Below are 21,723 nucleotides of genomic sequence, written 5' to 3' on the forward strand. Positions count from 1 at the left end.
AAGCCAATGTTCCTGGTAGCTATAGTCAATTATATGTTTTCCACCTTTGATTCATGCGGGGAAGTTGCGAGTCGTCAGTTCTGGTACAGCATCTAATAACTATGGTTAGGTTAACTAGACTGTTGCATATCTGTAATACCATTGAAAAACAGTGCAACACTCTATTTTAAAACCAATATAGTGCTGTTATGTTTAGCTTTCTGTTACAGATACTATATTTAACAGAGCCCGAGACGTGGTCTGCAGCTGCCATGTACCAGGCAACCAGAATATTCACTTCAAATCTTAATGCCAAAATGGCTCAAAGGTAAAGTTTGATAAATCTCGGGTAAAAATAATAATCTTCGTAGTAAAAGTGTGTACACAAAGGTAAAGTTTGATAAATCTCAGGTAAAGAGATAATCCCCGTAGTAAAAGTGTGTACGCAGCGGTAAAGTTTGATAAATCTCTGGTAAAGAGATAATCCTCGTAGTAAAAGTGTGTACGCAGCAATAAAGTTTGATAAATCTCAGGTAAAGAGATAATCCTCGTAGTAAAAGTGTGTACGCAAAGGTAAAGTTTGATGAATCTCTGGTAAAGAGATAATCCTCGTAGTAAAAGTGTGTACGCAGCGGTAAAGTTTGATGAATCTTGGGTAAAGAGATAATCCTCATAGTAAAAGTGTGTACGCAGCGGTAAAGTTTGATAAATCTCTGGTAAAGAGATAATCCACTTAGTAAAAGTGTGTATGCAGCGGTAAAGTTTGATAAATCTCAGGTAAAGAGATAATCCTCGTAGTAAAAGTGTGTACGCAGCGGTAAAGTTTGATAAATCTCTGGTAAAGAGATAATCCTCATAGTCAAAGTGTGTACACAAAGGTAAAGTTTGATAAAACTCAGGTAAAGAGATAATCCTCGTAGAAAAAAGTGTGTACGCAAATGTAAAGTTTGATAAATCACAGGTAAAGAGATAATCCTCGCAGTAAAAGTGTGTACGCAAAGGTAAAGTTCGATAAATCTCTGGTAAAGAGATAATCCTCATAGTAAAAGTGTGTACGCTCACCAAGTCATTATAAGCTTGTGATCCCGGGCTCGGGCAAGTCTTGTCGATCAAAACGCTGAAGGAAATATATGAAAATTGCGATACAAACACTCCTAGATCTAAGTTGCAATGAAAAATGGGCTATATATATATCTGGTTTCTAATTTATCAGCTGTTTGAAGTCCAAACAATGTTGAAAGACATTTTGCAACTTTTCAGTCAAAGGTTATGCTACTTTCTCATAGTTGCAGTGAAATTTTTCAACAGGATTGTTCATTTTTATCAAGTTTGGCATAGAATGTGTATATGACACTGAAAAATCATAAAGTGAGTGAAAATAACCATAACATGTTGATAAAGAAAGGCCAAAGGGTTGTTGATATTCCCCATTATTTCAAAGTGTTACAAACAATATATTCCTTTCTTATTTTATTAGGCAATTTATTAGGATATCTTTATCGATATCTCTTTGTCTTTCAGATTTTTTAACCTGGTACTGTTACCAAGAATTCGAGATGATATTTCTGAATACAAGCGGCTGAATTTTCATTTGTACCAGGTATTTCTTTCATTAGTTATTTTCTGCATTCTGTGAGCATGGGTGTCTTTGTATCAATTTATTCTGATTCTACACAGTATTAATATGCCAAACTTCTGTTTCAAGTGTAGCAAACAAAGAGGTTATGATATTTATCCCCCTTAGGGTAATGTTTGTTTAGTTTAGCGCCATTTTACAACAATAAAACTGATTATGCAGTGGCAATCAGTTGGCCTAACCAGGATCCTGGATTTAGTTTGTTTGTGACCTTTGGGTTTATTATTTTTTGGGTTTTTTTCAACAGTATTTCAATAATATAACAGTGGCCAGTTTACCTAACCAGTGTTCCTGAATTATGTACCAGTATTGACCTGTTTTTCCCCAAGTAACTTTTAAGTTCTCGGCATGGGTTTGAGGGCGAATGGTTACAGACACAATGTCTTTTATCAGTCGTCACCGAGAAAGATATGCCTTGCTAGGGAATCGAACTCATGGCCCTGCAATTCGTAGATCTGTGCTCCCCCTATTTTGAGCGAAGGAAATGGAATCCTGGATTTTGTACCTATACTAACTTCTTTCCAACAAGTGACACAAAACTTCTCCTTATGAATCATTATCAATGATTGGGATGACAAGTGTCTTCTATTTTATTGTCAAAGATAATACACCACCAACTTGATTTCTCTATGTTATAAATGGACCCCATTTTGGTAATGTTCTCTTATATTCAAACAGCCTGTCTATTCTGTCTGTCATTTTTAGCTCGACTATTCAAAGAATAAGTAGAGCTGTCCTCCTCACCACGGCATCGGCGTCACACCTTGGTTAAGTTCTTGGTACCAGTCCATATTTTGACAAAGTCTTTTGAGATAAAGCTTTGAAACTTTCAACACTTGTGTACCATAACCATTTTTAGTTTTAGGCAAGAGTACATTACTCCATCAAGGATTTTGGCTGAGTTATGGCCCCTTTTAACTTAGAAATCTTGGTTAAGTTTTTCGTACCAGTTCTGTTTTGTGCAAAGTGTTTGACATATGACTTTGAAACTTTTATCACTTGTTTATTATAACAGTCTCTATATCTAGGTAAGAGTACATAACTCTGTCAAATATTTTGGCTGAATTATGGCCCTTTTTTGACTTGGAAATTGGTACAATTTTTGTACAAGTCGATGTTTTGTCAAAACTATTTGACATGTGGCTTTGAAAGTTTGAACATTTGTTTATCATCATAATTTTTATCTGTAGGCAAGAGTACATAACTCTGTCAAGGATTTTGGCTGAATTATGGCCCTTTTTGGGCTTGGAAATTTGTTCAGTTTTCGTACAAGTCCATGTTTTGTCAAAACCATTTGATATGTGGCTTTGAAATTTTGAACACTTGCTTATTATCATGATTTCCATCTGTAGGCAAAAGATACATAACTCTGTCATGTATTTTGGCTGAATAATGGCCCTTTTGGGACTTGGAAATTGGTTCAGTTTTCATACAAGTGAATGTTTTGTCAAAACTATTTGACATGTGGTTTTGAAACTTTTAGCACTTGTTTATCATTATGATTCCCATCTGCAGGCAAGAGTACATAACTCTGTCAACTATTTTGGCTAAATTATGGCCCTTTTTGGACTTGGAAATCAGTTTTTCATAACAGTTCATAATTTTGCCTAACCTGTTTGTCATATGGCTTTGAAACTTTGGCTACTTGTTTACCATCATAGTCTACATACCTGGGAGGGGCCTCCGTGGCTGAGTGGTTAAGGTCGCTGACTTCAGATCACTTGCCCCTCATCAATGTGGGTTCGAGCCTCACTAGAAATTAGTTAAATTTTGCATACCATTCGATATTTTGTCTTTTAACTGTTTGCTACATTGCTTTGAAAATTTGAACACTTGCTTAATACCATCATGGTCACACATTGCCATATATTGCAAGACTTATCCAAATCCACAAATGCAGGTACATTGTTTGTCTTATCATTCTATTCTTTTTCTTTTGTCTGAAAATCTCTGGTAATATTTTGACCCTATATTTCTATCGGTGCTTTAAATAGTCAAGCGCGCTGTCAGCAGACAGCTCTTGTTGTTTACTGTTGTATGTTGTGCAACAAACAAATCTCTGCAGGTAAGAAGTTCAGGGAAACCAATGTTTTTACCCACTACTTTATGACTGGAAGCCAAGAGAAAATGCATTTAACATAGTATAAAAACAAAAAAAAAGAAAGATAAAACAGTTGTCATATTTCATCAGAGTTTGATAATATTTTCGGTTTAAGAAACGTAGCTACTTTTTATCGTCCGTTATAAAATGCTGTATTATTATTCAATTATTTCAGGCACTGAAAAAAGCTTTGTTCAAACCAGCGGCCTTCTTTAAAGGAATTTTACTACCACTTTGTGAGGTAAGTTTTATGCCACATTGACATCACTGCCATACCAAGGCTTAAGAAAGGTTGGTGGTTTTGCCCACAGCAGGTGCTTGCCATCAGGTTTGAGGATTTCAAATTTTAAGGACAAAATTATTTTATCTCTTTGTGGAAATTAATGTCCATGTTGATTAGTCGTCCATGAATGTATTTTATTTCATTTTATCGAAGGTTTTAGGCAAGAGAAAAATGGAAAGTTTGTAAACTTTTCTGTGCTTGCTTACAGCTTGCATTACAGGGATACGAATGCACACAGTAGCCTGCTTTAAAATAAATTTCTTAGATACATTTTGTAATTGATATAAACCATGACAAAGGAAGAAACTATTACAGTGTTTTCAAAGCTTAAAACAGTCTTTTCACTAACTTCCGATTTCTACATTGTTATTTCAGGCGGGAAACTGTACATTACGAGAGGCTGTGATTATATCAAGTATTCTTGTAAAGAATTCTATACCCATGTTACACTCGGCGGCAGCCATGTTGAAAATTGCCGAAATGGACTATAATGGTGCAAACAGTATATTTATACGTGCATTGTGTGATAAGAAATATGCATTGCCATACAGAGTGGTGGATGCTTTGGTGTTCCATTTTGTGAGGTAAGGCTGATATATGAAATACTACTGTTTGAATTGCATATTTTGTGACAGCTAGTTTTAGCTCACCAGAGCCAGGTTCATGGTAAGCTTTTGTGACCGCTCAATCGTCAGTCGTGTGTCGTCCGTCTGTCAACATTTTCTAAAAAAAATCTTCTTGAAAACCACTGGGCAGAATTACACCAATCTTCACAGGAATGATCCTTGGGTGGTCCCCTTTCAAATTGTTCAAATGATTGAATTCATGCAAAAGAAAAAAAACTTTAAAAATCTTCACAAGCTTTTCCTATGATTTGACCTACTGACCTAGTTTTTGACCCCATATGACCCAATTTCGAACTTGACCTAGAGATCACCAAGACTAACATTCTGACCAAGTTTCATAAAGATTGGACAAAAATGTGGTCTCTAGAGTGTTCACAAGGCAAATATTGACGGACGCCGGACAATGACCGGTCACAATAGCTCACCTTGAGCACTTTGTGCTCTAGTGAGCTAATAAACTATTTCATGTTATAATTGCTTATCACACGTTTGACAACACGAGAGTGAAATAAAGCCATTACATAAAACTGATAATACACTAGTGTAATAAAGCATTGATGTCAACGTCGTTTAAAGTATAAGAGACGTTGGTCAAATAAACTTGTTTATAACAATTAAAAAAAGTAATATTTTTGATCTTCCAACTGCAAAAGCTAACATGTGATAAAAAAGAATATTACATGAAAGTCACATTGAATTTATTCAAATTGTTTCATAAAACTGATAAAATGCTCGGCAGAGCCTCATATTTTATTAATTTATTAAACTCATTGTACCCCCCCCCCCCCCCCCCCCCCCCCCCCCCCCCCCCCCCGACAACAAAGTTGTAAGGGGGGGTATACTGGTTTCAGGTTGTCTGTCTGTCCGTCCGTCTGTCCGTAGACACAATCTTGTGCGCTCCATCTCTCCTCAACCCCTTGACACAATTTAATGAAACTTCACACAAGTGATCAGTAACAACAGTAGTTGTGCATGGGGCATGTTAGGTTCTTTCAGAAAAAAAAAGTTGCAGAGTTACGGGACTTTGTTTTTTGTTACTATACTATATACATAGACACAATCTTGTGCGCTCCATCTCTCCTCATCCCCTTGACACAATTTAATGAAACTTCACACAAGTGATCAGTAACAACAGTAGTTGTGCATGGGGCATGTTAGGTTCTTTCAGAAAAAAAATTTGCAGAGTTACGGGACTTTGTTTTTTGTTACTATACTATATACATAGACACAATCTTGTGCGCACCATCTCTTCTTATCCCCTTGACACAATTTAATGAAACTTCACACAAGTGATCAGTAACAACAGTAGTTGTGCATGGGGCATGTTAGGTTCTTTCAACAACAAAAATTGCAGTGTTATGGGACTTTGTTTCTTGTTAACATACTATGTACATACAGTCTGCATATACAATCTTGTGCGCGCCTAATCTTCCGAACCCTTGCACATAATTTAATGAAACTTCACACAAGTGATCAGTGCCAACCCTAGTTGTGCATGGTGCATGTTACGTTCTTTTAGATAAATATTCTGCATAGTTATGGGACATTGTTTTTTGTTACTATACTGTATACATACAGTCCACATAATTATGCAATCTTGTGTGTGTCAAATTGCAATGTACTGTGTCAGTGCATGATGGGGGTACATTCATCACCTTTAGTGATAGCTTTAGTTTAATAAGTTCAGTATGAAGAAGTCACTTTATATCCTCTATATAAGTATATAACTAAAATAAGTCTGTATCTCTTAGATATAAAGAATAGGTTTCTTTATGAAACTAAGTCAAAATGTTTGTCTTGATGATCTCTAGGTCAGGTTCGAAACTGGGTCATGTGGGGCTAGAACTAGGTCAGTAGGTCAGATCAAAGGAAAAGCTTGTGAACACTTTAGAGACCACATTTGTGACTCAGTCTTTATGAAACATGGTCAGAATGTTAGTCTTGATGATCTCTAGGTCAAGTTTGAAACTGGGTCATGTGGGGTCAAAAACTAGGTCACCTGGTCAAATCAAAGGAAAAGCTTGTGAACACTTTAGAGGTCACATTTGTGACTCAATCTTTATGAAACTGGGTCAGAATATTTGTCTTTATCATTTATAGGTCAAGTATGAATCTGGGTCATGTGGGGTCAAAAACTAGGTCACTAGGCCAGATCAAAGGAAATTCTTTTCAACACTCTAGAGACCACAATTTAAGTTTGAAACTCATGGGAATTAGTCAGAATGTTTGTTTTGATAATCTATAGGTCAAGTTTGAATCTGGGTCATATGGGGTCAAAAACTAGGTCACCAGTCAAATCAAAGGAAAAGCTTGTGAACACTCTAGAGGCCACAGTTATAACCAAATCTTTACAAAATTTAGTCAGAATGTTTGTCTTGATGATCTTTAGGTCAAGTTCAACTCTTGGTCATGCGAGGTCAAAAACTAGGTCAGTAGGCCAAATCAACTCTGGTGAGCAATGTATAGGGCCATCATGGCCCTCTTGTTAGCTCACCTGTCACAAAGTGACAAGGTGAGCTTTTGTGATCGCGCAGCGTCCGTCGTCCGTCGTCTGTCCGTCAGTCCGTTCGTGCGTGCGTGCGTAAACTTTTGCTTGTGACCACTCTAGAGGTCACATTTTTCATGGGATCTTTATGAAAATTGGTCAGAATGTTCCCCTTGATGATATCTAGGTCTAGTTCGAAACTGGGTCACGTGCGGTCAAAAACTAGGTCAGTAGGTCTAAAAATAGAAAAACCTTGTGACCTCTCTAGAGGCCATATATTTCACAAGATCTTATGAAAATTGGTCAGAATGTTCACCTTGATGATATCTAGGTCAAGTTCGAAACTGGGTCACGTGGCATCAAAAACTAGGTCAGTAGGTCAAATAATAGAAAAACCTTGTGACCTCTCTAGAGGCCATATTTTTCATGGGATCTGTATGAAAGTTGGTCTGAATGTTCACCTTGATGATATCTTGGTCAAGTTCGAAACTGGGTCACGTGCGGTCAAAAACTAGGTCAGTATGTCTAAAAATAGAAAAACCTTGTGACCTCTCTAGAGGCCATACTTGTGAATGGATCTTCATAAAAATTAGTCAGAATGTTCACCTTGATGATATCTAGGTCAAGTTCGAAACTGGGTCACGTGCGGTCAAAAACTAGGTCAGTAGGTCTAAAAATAGAAAAACCTTATGACCTCTCTAGAGGCCATATATTTCATGAGATCTTCATGAAAATTGGTCAGAATGTTCATCATGATGATATCTAGATCAAGTTCGAAAGTGGGTCACGTGCCATCAAAAACTTGGTCAGTAGGTCAAATAATAGAAAAACCTTGTGACCTCTCTAGAGGCCATATTTTTCATGGGATCTGTATGAAAGTTGGTCTGAATGTTCATCTTGATGATATCTAGGTCAAGTTCGAAAGTGGGTCACGTGCCATCAAAAACTAGGTCAGTAGGTCAAATAATAGAAAAACCTTGTGACCTCTCTAGAGGCCATATTTTTCATGGGATCTGTATGAAAGTTGGTCTGAATGTTCATCTTGATGATATCTAGATCAAGTTCGGAACAGGATCATGTGCGGTCAAAAACTAGGTCAGTAGGTCTAAAAATAGAAATACCTTGTGACCTCTCTAGAGGCCATACTTGTGAATGGATCTCCATAAAAATTGGTCAGAATGTTCATCTTGATGATATCTAGGTCAAGTTTGAAACTGGGTCACGTGCCTTCAAAAATTAGGTCAGTAGGTCAAATAATGAAAAAATGTTGTGACCTCTCTAGAGGCCATATTTTTCATGGGATCTGTATGAAAATTGGTCTGAATGTTTATCTTGATGATATATAGGTCAAGTTTGAAACTGGGTCAACTGCGTTCAAAAACTAGGTCAGTAGGTCTTAAAATAGAAAAACCTTGTGACCTCTCTAGAGGCCATACCCTTGAATGGATCTTCATGAAAATTGGTCAGAATGTTCAGCTTGATGATATCTAGGTCAAGTTTGAAACTGGGTCACGTGCCATCAAAAACTAGGTCAGTAGGTCAAATAATAAAAAAACCTTGTGACCTCTCTAGAGGCCATACTTTTCATGGGATCTGTATGAAAGTTGGTCTGAATGTTCATCTTGATGATATCTAGGTCAGGTTTGAAACTGGGTCAACTGCGGTCAAAAACTAGGTCAGTAGGTCTAAAATTAGAAAAATCTTTTGACCTCTCTAGAGGCCATATTTTTCAATGGATCTTCATGAAAATTGATCTGAATGTTCACCTTGATGATATCTAGGTCAGTTTCGAAACTGGGTCTCGTTGGGTCAATAACTAGGCCAGTAGGTATAAAAATAGAAAAACCTTGTGACCTCTCTAGAGGCCATATATTTCATGAGATCTTCATGAAAATTAGTGAGAATGTTCACCTTGATGATATCTAGGTAAAGTTCAAAACAGGGTCACGTACCTTCGAAAACTAGGTCAATAGGTCAAATAATAGAAAAACCTTGTGACCTCTCTACAGACCATATTTTTCAATAGATCTTCATGAAAATTGGGCAGAATTTTTATCTTGATAATATCTAGGTCAAGTTCAAAACTGGGTCACATGAGCTCAAAAACTAGGTCACTATGTCAAATAATAGAAAAAACGACGTCATACTCAAAACTGGGTCATGTGGGAACAGGTGAGCGATTCAGGACCATCATGGTCCTCTTGTTTTTTGAAATAACGCTTGGAGAGAAACCCTAGAAAACTGTTTATATGCCAGCATGTAACCAATGAAACACTGTGAATTCTATGGATGAATTCTTATCTTGAATTAAGTGCATATAAGCAATGTCACATAATTATGGTTGACCTGTAACAGTACAGAACAGTAGAAGATTCCATTCTGTAGAAGCATTATAATTGCTTATTTTGTCAATATTTGTCTACCTGAACAACGAGTTAAGCTTGTACAACCTGATTCCAAGATAAAAATCTGAGTTTGTAGACCAGTCTCAGAACACAGCCTTGCCATTGGTCAGTTTCAGCTTTGCACTCCAGAACAACCAATCAGGTTCTTTGTTTCAACTCCAGAACAACCAATCAGATTCTTTGTTTTGAGACAAACTTGCTTTTGTAACCTTGTACACAGATCTGTCAGAATTTATTTTTAGCTCACCTGTCACATAGTGACAAGGTGAGCTTTTGTGATCATCCGTCGTCAGTCCGTGCGTCCGTCCGTCAACAATTTCTTGTCTGCACGATAGTGGTTTCATTTATGATTTTATTTTAACCAAACTTGCACACAACTTGTATCACCATAAGATCACGGTTCCTTTCTTGAACTGACCAGATCCCATAATGAGTTCCAGAGTTATGGCCCCTGAAAGGGCCAAAATTAGCAATTTTGACCTTGTCTGCACAATAACTGCTTTATTTATGATTTGAATTTTATCAAACTGGCACACAACTTGTATCACCATAAGATCTTGGTTCGTTTCTTGATTTGGCCAGATTCCATTATGGGTTCCAGAGTTATGGCCCCAGAAAGGGCCAGAATTAGCTATTTTGACCTTGCCTGCGCAATAGCAGCTTCATTTATGATTTGAATTTAGTCAAACTTGCACAAAACTTGCGTCACCATAAGATCTCGGTTCCTTTCTTGAACTGGCCAGATCCCATAATGGGTTCCAGAGTTATGGCCCCTGAAAGGATCAAAATTAGCTATTTTGACCTTGTCTGCACAATAGCAGCTTCATTTATGATTTGATTTTAACTAAACTTGCACACAACTTGTATCACCACAAGATCTTGCTTTTTTTCTTCCACTGGCTAGATTCCGTCTTGGGTTCCAGAGTTATGGCCCCTTAAAGGTCCAAAATTGGCTATTTTGGCTTTTGCAGCCATATAGAGACTTTATTTATGGTTTTATTTGATACAAACTTCCAAAATATCTTTAACAACAATAAATCTTGGATTCCATGACAAATCAGATCCAGTCATTTGTTCCAGAGTTATTTTATAACTGATATTACCTCCCCTGATTGTAATCAAAATGGATTTATATCAGTAAGTACTTACAGGACTTATTTGAAATTTCATTATTGTTATTAGTTGGACTGAGACAATCAGGGTAGATAACTATGGACTGATTTTATGTCAAATTACCTCCCTTTATTTTAAGTTAAAATTGTTATATCTCCATAACTAATGAAGATACTGATCTGAAATTTCATTTATGTCAACAGATTTATTTGGCAGATCCTTCTTTTGTCCACTTACAATATTTATTTTTTTTAATTACTTCCCTTTTACGTTACTATAAATAGCTTATTTTAGTAACTTTTTTATTATTGACCGTAGGGAAAACACAAGACCAGTTTTCTGTGGTACAACATGGATGGTATCTCCAATTTTTAGGTGTATTTTAACATATCTATACCTTGTAAGATTTTTTTTCTTTTTGTTGTTCCTGTCCTTTGGACTTAGATATTTTTTCTGAGGACCTTCTTGTCCTCAAATGCAATGATAACAGGTGAGCGATATAGGGCCATCATGGCCCTCTTGTTGGATTTGGCTGTTTCATTACTTGGCAGTCTGTATTCTGCTGAAGAACAGCAAAAGTTGTTTTAAAAACCGACATGATTTTGTACGAGTAGGATTTTTTGATCATAGTCTTTTAACTGTTACAGGTTTACAACAGACAAGCGAGAGCTGCCGGTGTTATGGCACCAGAGTTTGTTGACATTTGTACAGAGATACAAAGAAGATATATCCAGTGAACAGAAAGAAGCAATGATGGAATTGTTACGTGTACATTCACATGAACTGATAACTGCAGAGGTGCGTCGCGAGCTCGCTCATTCAAAATGTCGCGATTTGGAAGTTGGGGAGGGTGCAGGGACAAGAATGTATATGGGGGATTGATCTTTTACTTGTTTTTCTGTTTTGAAGAGTACTTGTTGATTGTCTGTTACGCATGTATTAAGTGAATAAATGATATCTTTGCAGTTTGTATTTGTCATTTCACTTGGCATTATGATGTAACTTGGCTTCATAAAACTGTACCATTATTATCAGGTCTTCTGCCAGATTATAAGGGAACTGTCGGCCTTTTCAAGTAACAGCTAAGGGTAAAAATTGAAAATACAAACTTATGACCAGCTGCTTAGGAGCAATTAGATGGATCTTCATCAAACCTGGTCTGTAACAATGCAAAAACATCTTCTCTTAAGTTTGTTTAAATGGAGACTCTTGGCCCATCTGGGGCAACTGCAGCTAAATAATAGAAACAACTTTTAAAGAACTGAAGTGCTTTATGGATCTTCAACAGGTTGCTCTGTCATTAAATTTCTGCAAATGTGAGCACTCCAGCTCTTTAGGGGAAACTACTGCTGAAAATGGAAGTATCATTAAATGACTTTTTCCGACGTATCTTCATTAAATTTGGTCTGTACCATCCTGGTGAGATCAACTATCGAATTTATTCAAATGGGGGCATTTGGTGCCTTTCAGGAGCCACTAGAGCTGAAAATAGAGAAAACTAAACAACTTCTTCTCATTAACAGGTTGATGGATCTTCATCAAAGTTGTTCTGTAGCATGACTATAAGGCCCTGTCCCAAATGTGTTGAAATGGGGGCACTTGGCCCCTTTAGGGACTGCTAGATACCTTTAAATCTTTTCCATCGAACTTGGTCTGTAGCATCATTATAAGGACCTCTCCCAATTTTGTTCAAATGGGGGGCACTGGGCCCCATTAAGGGTCCGCTGGAGCAAAAATTAGAAAAAAAATTAAACGACTTCTCCTCATGAACTGCTTGAAGGATTTTCATCAAACATAGGCTGTAATATCATTATAAGGTCCTCTCCCAGATTTTATAATAACGGGCACTTGGCCCAATTTAGGGGCCGCTAGAGCCAAAATTAGAAATACTTCTAACAACTCATGAACCAGTGGAAGAATCTTCAAAGTTGGTCTATAGCGTTGTTATAAAGACCTCTCCATTTTGTTCATATGGGGGTCACTTGGCTCTTTTTTAGTGGCCTCTTAAACTAAAAATAGAAATAAAAAAAGCCTGTCAAAGATTTTACTCATGAACCACGAAATGGATCTTCATCATATTTGATCTACTGCATCATTATAAGGTCCTCTCCCAAACTTGTTTAGATGAGGGCACTTGGCCTCTTATTATGGGCCGCTTCAGCCAAAATTAGAAAAATACCTTAAAATGACCTCTCCTGAACTGTCGGAAGGATCTTCAAAGTTGGTTTGTGGCTTTATTTTAAGGACCTCTCCCAATTCTGTTCAGATGGGGTCACTTGGCCCCACTATACCTAAAGATAATTGCCTCCAAATGACCTGGAAATTCTTTGAACTTAGCCTGTAGCATCATTATAAGGTCCTCTCACAAATTTATACTAATAGGGACAGTCGGTCTTTTTTTTTAGGGGCCGCTAGAACTAAAAATAGAAATGCCTTCATAAGACTTCTTCTCTGATGAAATGCTTAGTATTTAGGATCACTTTAAGTTCCTCTCTCAAATTCAGGGGTTGCTAGGGCTACAAGTAAAAATACCTGAATCATGGATCTTCATCAAACCTGGTCTGTAGCATTGATACAAGGTTCTCTCATAAATGTGTTCAGATTGGAGTGTTTTGCCCCTTAAAGGTTCAGAGAGTTGAGGTCCTCTTTGGGTGACTGTTTCCATTCATGATTCAGTATTTGTTCAAAATAGTAAATTTCTGGTGAGCGACTTTGGGCCACTAGGCCCTCTTGTTCAGAATTATTTCAGTAAATCTGAAGTAACACGTATTCATGGATTCTGTCGCAGTTTGTTCTCCTCAAGTACTGGACAGCTTCCCCACAGGACGAATGACTTCAAACAAATTGTCTACTCTCAGGCTTCGCCAGCTGAGCTCATCGGGCGGGATACATATGAGCCGCGCCATGAGAAAACCAACATAGTGGGTTTGCAACCAGCATGGATCCAGACTAGCCTGCGCATCCGCGCAGTCTGGTCAGGATCCATGTTGTTTGCTAATTGTTTCAGTCATTGCAATAGGCTTTGAAAGCGAACAGCATGGATCCTGACCAGACTGCGCGGATGCGCAGGCTGGTCTGTATCCATGCTGGTCGCAAACCCACTACTAGTATGTTGGTTTTCTCATGGCACGGCTCATATAATGGACGAAGCTGATGGCCTACTGAACCAACCATTTGTTACTTTGGTAATATCTTTAAAAAAAGTACTGAAAGTACTTATTCAGTATAATACTAGTACAGTTTCATCGAACTAATCCGTTTTTAAAGTCGCAAAATACACTAAAATGTCTAGAATCTATTGATAGGTAAGTGTTATTTATTCATTTCCTTGTAAAATTAAGTCATTAATGGTTTCACTCGTTTCCTGAAAATACAGTTTTGATGTGTATTTTGTGACGTCTTAATAAAATGATTTTGATTTTTAAAAATGAATAAATTATATCTTAACGTAATTTGTTAAGTTTTACATTTGATATGATGGTCTAAATACTGTTACTTATATAAGTAGTACTAGTATCTTAATTTGGGACTCTGGATCCGGCTTGAGTGGATTTTGCAAGGTCGGATCCCAAGAGGCGCGCAAGCGCGAAAAGTGATCGGCCCTGCCAAAATACAAGATCTAGCTACTGCTGTAATGACACCTTTAATATACACCTCCGCTTACTTGTTTGTTGTTTTGTCATCGAACGAAATCTTTGTATATATATAAATTTATTTATAGTCGCCACCGGTAACCCATATGGGCGACTCCAGAAGACTGTGTACAATGTTAGTAGGAGGATAGTGCAAGATACAGAAGACACTCTAGAAGCTTCCCTGGTTCTTTGGCTTGCCAGGTGTAAAGCATCCATACACGGGACTCATATCCTAATGTTAGAAATTTTAGTTGGAGGAGCGGAGGCTCGAACTCACAACCCCTGTTTCGTAGTCCGACAGTGTTTACCACCGGACCGCTTAATGTTTATCGAGAACTTAACGTAGTTTTTGTGTGCGCTATTTATAGAAATGTGTCATGTCATGCATATTAAATGAAAGAAATCCGGAAATATACAATTCAAAATGTACAGTACAGATTTTTTTCTGCCAATTCGTATTTGCTTATAAAATACAAGCCGTATTACTGGCGGAATTTATACATGTATAGGTATATAATAAAATCATTTATCAAATGTAGCATAAAGACTTAAGGTTCTGCAGCCGAATGGTAGCATGCAGTGAAGGTAAAGCGCTAAAAACACGAAAACTTCGTGCATTAAACTACCAAAATACTTACAATAGAAACAACTAACGTATAAAATAAGTGAAGGAGAACATTTAAGTTATCTGCAGTTGAATGCCGTTCAAAGTGTTAATTTGAATCTATGTTGTTTTTCTTTGAATGTGGTCGGTTTAATAGAACCGTATCTTTGTAGAATAAGACGAGATTCTACTTCTTTGTTCAAAATTTGCAAAAAATATCGTCATTTTACTTATACAGTAAAACGAAAACACTTCTCAAAATTGTGGGTTCATCAATGTAAACACATTTGGCTTTAAATCTAATAGCAATAAGAATGTAGTATTCGCGTAAGGATTGTATTTTTAAATAACGAAAAAGTAGTGCGTAATCAAACGGGTAGATATAGTATTGTTGAAATAAATACAAAACGGACTTGGTGAAAGAAATTTGATAGTATAAAACAATGCAAATCATTCTACCGCTTCGTTGAGATCTGTAAGACAGTAAATCTAACGCTTCTGAAGGCTTATCTTTAAATAAAAGTAAAAGACATTTACTATAAGACCTCAGTTTAAATTGTTTTACGTTTCGAGGGAAAAATTTGAATTGATTAATTCCCGTAAGTTTTCTTTGTTTTGTTCTTTATAGATCTTTATATTATTATTATATGTGTGTATCTGTCTTCAAAACAATATTTTTACTGCTTTTTTTCCCTGTTATTGAGCTTCGAGTTGTTTTTAATAGAGATAATCTGTATTTTTTTTATTTATAAAGCCGATTTGATTAGGAAAAAACGTACTTTGTATTCACTTATTACGTCATTCTTTCTGGTTTTAAACTATTATTATATTTAATTATAATTAAAGATACCAGAAAGCTTACAACATACAAAATTCCTTTTAATTCTATCTTTAAATTGTTCACACCTAAACTACACAAGAATGATGTCAAAATTGTATGACACATGCTATATGCTAGCCCCTGAAAATGCTCGATAGTATAAAAAAAAACGAGTCATAATGAAGAAAAAATGGTCATGAAAGTCCCGGTAGTATACGCATGTCCACTTCATGTTGATGACGTGTACCAAGGCACACAACGTTCTTATGTAGTTTAAATTTTTAAAAGTCTAAAATTGCCATTTCTCCAAAAACAATCATTTAATATGAAAATCCGAATAATATGCGCATATCCACTGTTCATAAATGACGAATGTGTAGTTCAAACGCTATATACTTTCCGGTGGCATAAAACATATTTTTAAACTAACATTCTTTTCACCTTACTTTTTAGTAGTATTTCATATAGTTTTCAGCTTAAGTTGTTTATTGAGATAATATCTATATGAAATGTTATTTGTAGTACATTAAAAGATGTGCTAAAATGTTATATATTAGTAATTCCAGCATTTACTTGAATTGATATTCTTACGTTCCGGTTTTCTTACTGACTAACCGACCATTCCCGAACCAGGAAATTAGTGCGGTTCGGCTAATAAAACAATGTCACGCTTTTTAAACATTTAAGGTACAAAAACTGCAAAAACGGTCAGTCTACTAATCTTCTATAAGTTTTAACCAGAGCATAACTAACTACAAAAGGAACGTACACGTATCTGTTGCTTGGTCGCAATAAATATTTAGTCTAAACTTTTTCCCGTCTCAAACCCGTATGACAAGGTTCTGATTGAAACATATACATGTATATGGGTTTTCTAACTTATACCAAATGTGTATTTCAGCAGTGATTTAAAAATGGGGACGTCAAACACGAAATTCACAGTCGGCGAAGACTGCTACCCAAGGTATATCTTTATGAAAAATCAAGTAAATGATCTCTTGAAACGAGATAGAAAATTATGGGAGAAGCTAGGAGATCTTTCCAGATCAGACTCTCTTATAAACAACGAAGGGGACGACACAATTATTGTTCATGTGTTCCAGTCCAGCTTTAAACAAGTGATAGACGAACAGGACATTTTGATATGTAAGGGCAGTTGCAAACGAACGAAAGCAGAATTAAATGACGAATACTTGGAAAGCCGGATAGAAAAACACAGGCACTATTCCCTGCCTAGAACGGCATATATACTCCTACAACAAACCATCGGTCAAACCGAATTCACCAGAAGGATTGCAGTAGCGCAGAACAAAGCTGACAGAGATGCTCTTTCAAAAAGGTTGAAAAGAAAAGATTTTACTGTTTGTTTAAAGGAATCTATAAGTGAGGAAATTTGTAAACTTCTTGAGCGAAATGTGTTTCACAGGTTGAAAAAACGATGTGAATACATTAGTTCTCGTTTGAAAGATGCTGCCTTAGGTGGTGAGTTTTATTGTTTCATTTAAAATTATTTTCACACTATTTGATGCAACTTGCCACTTTCTGAACCCAACCGGTTTTTATATGTTTTTTTTTTGTTAACTAAAAGATTCCATTTAAATACTTGTTTTGTTGGGTCTAAGGTCATACCGACACAATTATAGGTAATGCGGATACTTCCTACCTTTTGATGGGAGAGGATGGCCCCTGGTGCCCCTCCAAGCATTATGACATTCACGGAAGGGCACCTGGCTGGAAACAGCCCCGCTAGATGCCTGCTTCACATTTCCCTTTTATTAAGAAATTGCACGAGACCACTGAAACAATTACTTAATGAATCAAACGGCTACTAGTAAGTTAAACTCTACCTATATTAATTCATTCCATGACTAGGAAGAAACCAAACCTTGCAAACTATTTTTATTTCATTGCATCCAGACTATGAAAAGCCAGCGGAGCGCCTTGTGTATGACATGGTTGGCTTATACAACAGAAGTCACGTGCCAGAACACGAACGACCAGAGCTGGCATTACAGGAAAAGAACAAAATAAGCGCCAAAGTATGTATAATGTGAAAGAGAGAAATTCCGATTACAACAAAATCGTTATTTTACCTTTTATTGACATTTATAATTAAGATATAAAGAAAATAGTATTTTTACACAGTAATATATATGCTTAATTTTCATAACATGATTTTGCTAATCAGTTTTGGAAAGTCGCCATAGAATCTTTAATTTACTTTTCTCAGCTTCACTGATTTTTACCATAGAACCGCCATAGAATCTATAATATGCCTTTCTCACCTTCACTGATTTTTACCATAGAACCGCCATAGAATCTTTAATATGCCTTTCTCACCTTCACTGATTTTTACCATAGAACCACCATAGAATCTATAATATGCCTTTCTCAACTTTACTGATTTTTGCCATGAAATACATCAAATAAATCACGTCTTTTTACAATTAGATACTTCATTGGATATCCATTTTTACTTCATTTCTGAAAAGAGAGTTGTCTTGTTTACGAGCTGTCTCCTAGTGCAACTGTAATTATTCTGTGCATATACTGTACATACACATTTTTACTTTTAGTTACTTCAAGACTTCAGAAAAGTCAGTAAGAAGATAAGCTGGTGTGGCTATTACGATAGCACCTTATATGTGTTTGTGGATGAAGGAACACCGTCGATGATACTTTGTGAGGACATTGAAGAAGTGTTAAGAAAACATAAAATAAGTAAATACAAGGTCGAGTCATCACTAATCAAACCGTTTGCGTCATGCCCATCAGGTTCAAAAGCCGAAATTTATCCAGACAAAAACGACAAACAAACAAAATGTTTTGGCACAGTGGCAGGATATGTACGCTCTGATACTCAGAAACATTTGTACGCATTGATTCCAAGACATCTAAGCGTACAAAGTGATGATGGAAAAGTTTATATTTCAAAGGGTAAATGTTCTTTAACAGGTGAAACTATGGTACACAAAAGCAAGAACATTGCACCGAAGGGAGAACAAAGGTCACAAGCCGAAGAAACAATGGGAAGGATCCTTGACGTTGCAGCGGCTAGTATTGACAGAAATCAAGAAAAGAAATGCGATTTTAGCTATAAAACGGAAGACAATGACCCAGTGCCAGGTAAACTATGTGAGTATAAGCCATACCAGCTTCAAGGTCTTTTTGTCCATACATGGGGTGCATCATCTACACCTGGTTTAGGTAGAGTTGCTATTCCCGAGCTGAAGTCTGTACATGTGCCTCGGGATGATGGTAGTTATATAGCAGTTGCTGACAGAGATGTGGAAAGTGATGATAACTCCCTTGCCACGACAACAACACCATTTTGCAAAGAGGGTGACAGCGGATCAATGGTGTTGACACATGATCCGGATACAAATGGCAAAAAGGTCCAGTTGATATCGATGGTTATTGGGAAAAATCTGGGCCAAGATCGTCTGTATACAACGGTGAAGTTGAAAGACGGGCTTGCCCAGATTGAAACAGAAATTGGAGAAAAAGTATCATTGTGTTGACAGTAAAATAGTTAGAAACAGTGAATATTATTAAAAAGAACTTGTCAAAGCAGGGGCTAGATGAAATGTTGAGTATATGTGACAGATATTCGAAACGGTGGCGCTTTTGTTATAATGCCAGCAAGTGTGCAGTTATTGTCTTTAATGAAAATACTAATTCTGTTACGGCTAGACGTGTGATGCTCGGAAGTGAACAAATTCCAGAAGCTGAAGACTATACTCATCTCGGTCTTATATGCGACAAATTCATTTCAACAAAAACATCTATTAACCAGGCATGTGTGAAGATTAGAGGATTCTACTTAAGTGTTTCAAATGATGGAGTTAATACACTATCCGTAAACCCTATCAAAATGTACAAATCTTTTCACTTTAAGAACCATATATAATTCAGTCGTCCTACCAAAGGCTCTATATGGATGCGAACTGTGGAATACGTATTCAGTAACTGACATGTTATCTTTGGAGAGAGCTCACAGATTTTGTGTGAAATCAATGCAACGACTTAGACCAAATACTAATTCTGAATTTTGCTTAAGTGCCATAAACTTGAACCCTATTGAGACTATTGTTGATTATAAAAAGCTCCAGTTTCTCGGTCTACTGTGCAATCTCCCGAGCAGGTATTTAGCTAAACAGATTTTCATGCAAAGACTGATAAGATTTGTACATTTTGATACACAAAGACACGGTTTCATCCCAGAGGCATACAGACTTCTCCAAAAGTATGGCTTAGGGAGTTTCCTGGAAGAATATATGAGATCATCTTGTTTCCCTTCTAAATACTCTTGGAAAACTATTTTGAAAAATGCTGTATTGAGATTTGAAACTGCTAAACGAGTCACGCATATCCAGGACAGTATTTCTGATATTACTTGGTTGATAATGTTTGAACGCCCGTGTATGTTGTGGTTGATTGCTAAAAGGAATCCTAAGTTATTGTTTATGTGTACCTTTCTTATGGACTTAATTGGAAAATACTTCTCTAGATCGTTTCCTCAGAAATGTCACAAGTGTGGATATCTAACAGAAGACCTCACAGTACATTTAATTTGCTACTGTGTAAAGAACTTGGAACTCTGGGATACTGTCATAACGCAACACGGTGTCGCAAAATTTGCACAAACATTTTCATTGCGTCCTAAGGAACAATGCTGGTTTTATATCAAAATGTCCGCTGAATCAGACGGGTACAGCTTAAAGTATTATAATGCTGCCAAACTCCTGTTACGTATGATGAAATAGACATTTAAATTTGATAAATTATTTTATACATGGTTGCTTAAGGAACTGTATTAACGATTGCTTTATTGTGGGAACGACTGTTCATCGCGTATCAAAGGTCGTATAATTTAGTATACTTACAATGCTAGTCCTCCATATGAACAAAAAAAAAACATTTTAAGAACATGCAGTAAAGTATAATTATGTAAAAGACTTTTCCATATTCTTACTTTTTCGTTTCGAGTGAAGATTTTGGTAAAAGTCTTAGTTCATTGTTGTTGTTTTATTTCCTTTTTTCTCAGTGTAAACAGTATAAAATTACATCTCTCGGTCAATCAAATTTTGACTTGACTTTCGGTTTCGTTCCAAGTCTCAGATAGATTGGCTAGTGAATAATTACTGTATGTATTGCTGTGAATACTTGTAAGTAATATTGTATCAGTTTTTGTAAGTAATATTGTATCATATAGAGTATCAAATTACTGTATCGACTCTAGTATGTAAAGGCAGGTGTGATAGGATACCTCTAATGTATTCTTACGCTAGATGTGTCTGACATGATCTTAGTTTACTTGTCTTCTGAAACAAAAATCATATGTAAGTATAATGTCAAAAATATAACTTTAACTCGACATTTTTTACATACGTGTTAGGTCACTTTACATACGTGTTAGGTCACTTGGTCATTAATGGTATTTTAAACATCTTATTGTGATGTAGCATTCTATAATAGTATTAATGGTGATTGTCATATCATGTCTTAATGTATTTGTTGTTCTGTGTCTGTACATATATGATCATATTTGTTTCATATACATATGTTGTGCTCTTCAGTATTGGAGGAATTAAAAGTTATCTATCACCATTTTGTGAAAAAATGAGATTTTTACATCATTTTGTTTGTCTCGCCGAGCTCTATCGTTCTGGAGCAAGAAGACGTAGCATTTGACGTCATAGAGAAAGATCCTGCATAATACCTTGCTCCATGTCCTCTGTTTGAATGTAACAGTAACGATTAAAGTACTCTATCTCCAGGACTTAGAGCACTGTAATGTTTAAAATTATTCTGACCAATCATACACATAAACTAACATCATGTGATCATCATTAGACTTTGTAAAGGAGTGCTCTACCTCCATTTAACTTAATCCAGAATTGCTCTAACTCCATTTTTACCAGTAGAATGCACAGTTACATGCATGTGATCACAACAAAATATGGCGGATAGGCATAGTTGTAGCATGTTTGAAATATACTTAAAATGCCTATCTACAGAACTTGCATAGGCTAG

At 36.4% G+C, this 21,723-nt stretch overlaps 2 protein-coding genes across 4 annotated transcripts in view; both read left to right on the forward strand.

The window, feature by feature from the left end:
* LOC123540917 (bystin-like) overlaps window positions 1–11,593 on the forward strand; it is a 29,551-nt gene extending 17,958 nt beyond the window's left edge. For both annotated transcript variants that reach the window (XM_053526301.1, XM_053526302.1), the window contains exons 6-10: window positions 210–307; window positions 1,501–1,579; window positions 3,892–3,957; window positions 4,375–4,583; window positions 11,276–11,593. In XM_053526301.1, coding sequence (XP_053382276.1) covers window positions 210–307; window positions 1,501–1,579; window positions 3,892–3,957; window positions 4,375–4,583; window positions 11,276–11,510 — 687 coding nt within the window. In that variant the 3' untranslated portion in view covers window positions 11,511–11,593. The remainder of the gene's footprint in view (window positions 1–209; window positions 308–1,500; window positions 1,580–3,891; window positions 3,958–4,374; window positions 4,584–11,275) is intronic.
* Window positions 11,594–15,342: 3,749 nt separating this feature from the next.
* Window positions 15,343–21,294, forward strand: LOC123541262 (uncharacterized). 2 transcript variants are annotated; one of them, XM_053526299.1, is made up of 4 exons: window positions 15,343–15,466; window positions 16,589–17,169; window positions 17,605–17,726; window positions 18,264–21,294. In XM_053526299.1, exons 2-4 carry the CDS (start codon window positions 16,602–16,604, stop codon window positions 19,206–19,208), a joined length of 1,635 nt encoding a protein of 544 aa, XP_053382274.1. In that variant the 5' UTR covers window positions 15,343–15,466; window positions 16,589–16,601; the 3' UTR covers window positions 19,209–21,294. The 2 variants fall into 2 exon arrangements, with proteins under 2 accessions (XP_053382274.1, XP_053382275.1); XM_053526300.1 differs by having other exon boundaries at window positions 15,344–15,466; window positions 16,592–17,169.
* Window positions 21,295–21,723: the final 429 nt, after the last annotated feature.

Source organism: Mercenaria mercenaria, chromosome 16 (genome assembly GCF_021730395.1).
Source record: "Mercenaria mercenaria strain notata chromosome 16, MADL_Memer_1, whole genome shotgun sequence".
NCBI lineage: Eukaryota > Metazoa > Mollusca > Bivalvia > Venerida > Veneridae > Mercenaria > Mercenaria mercenaria.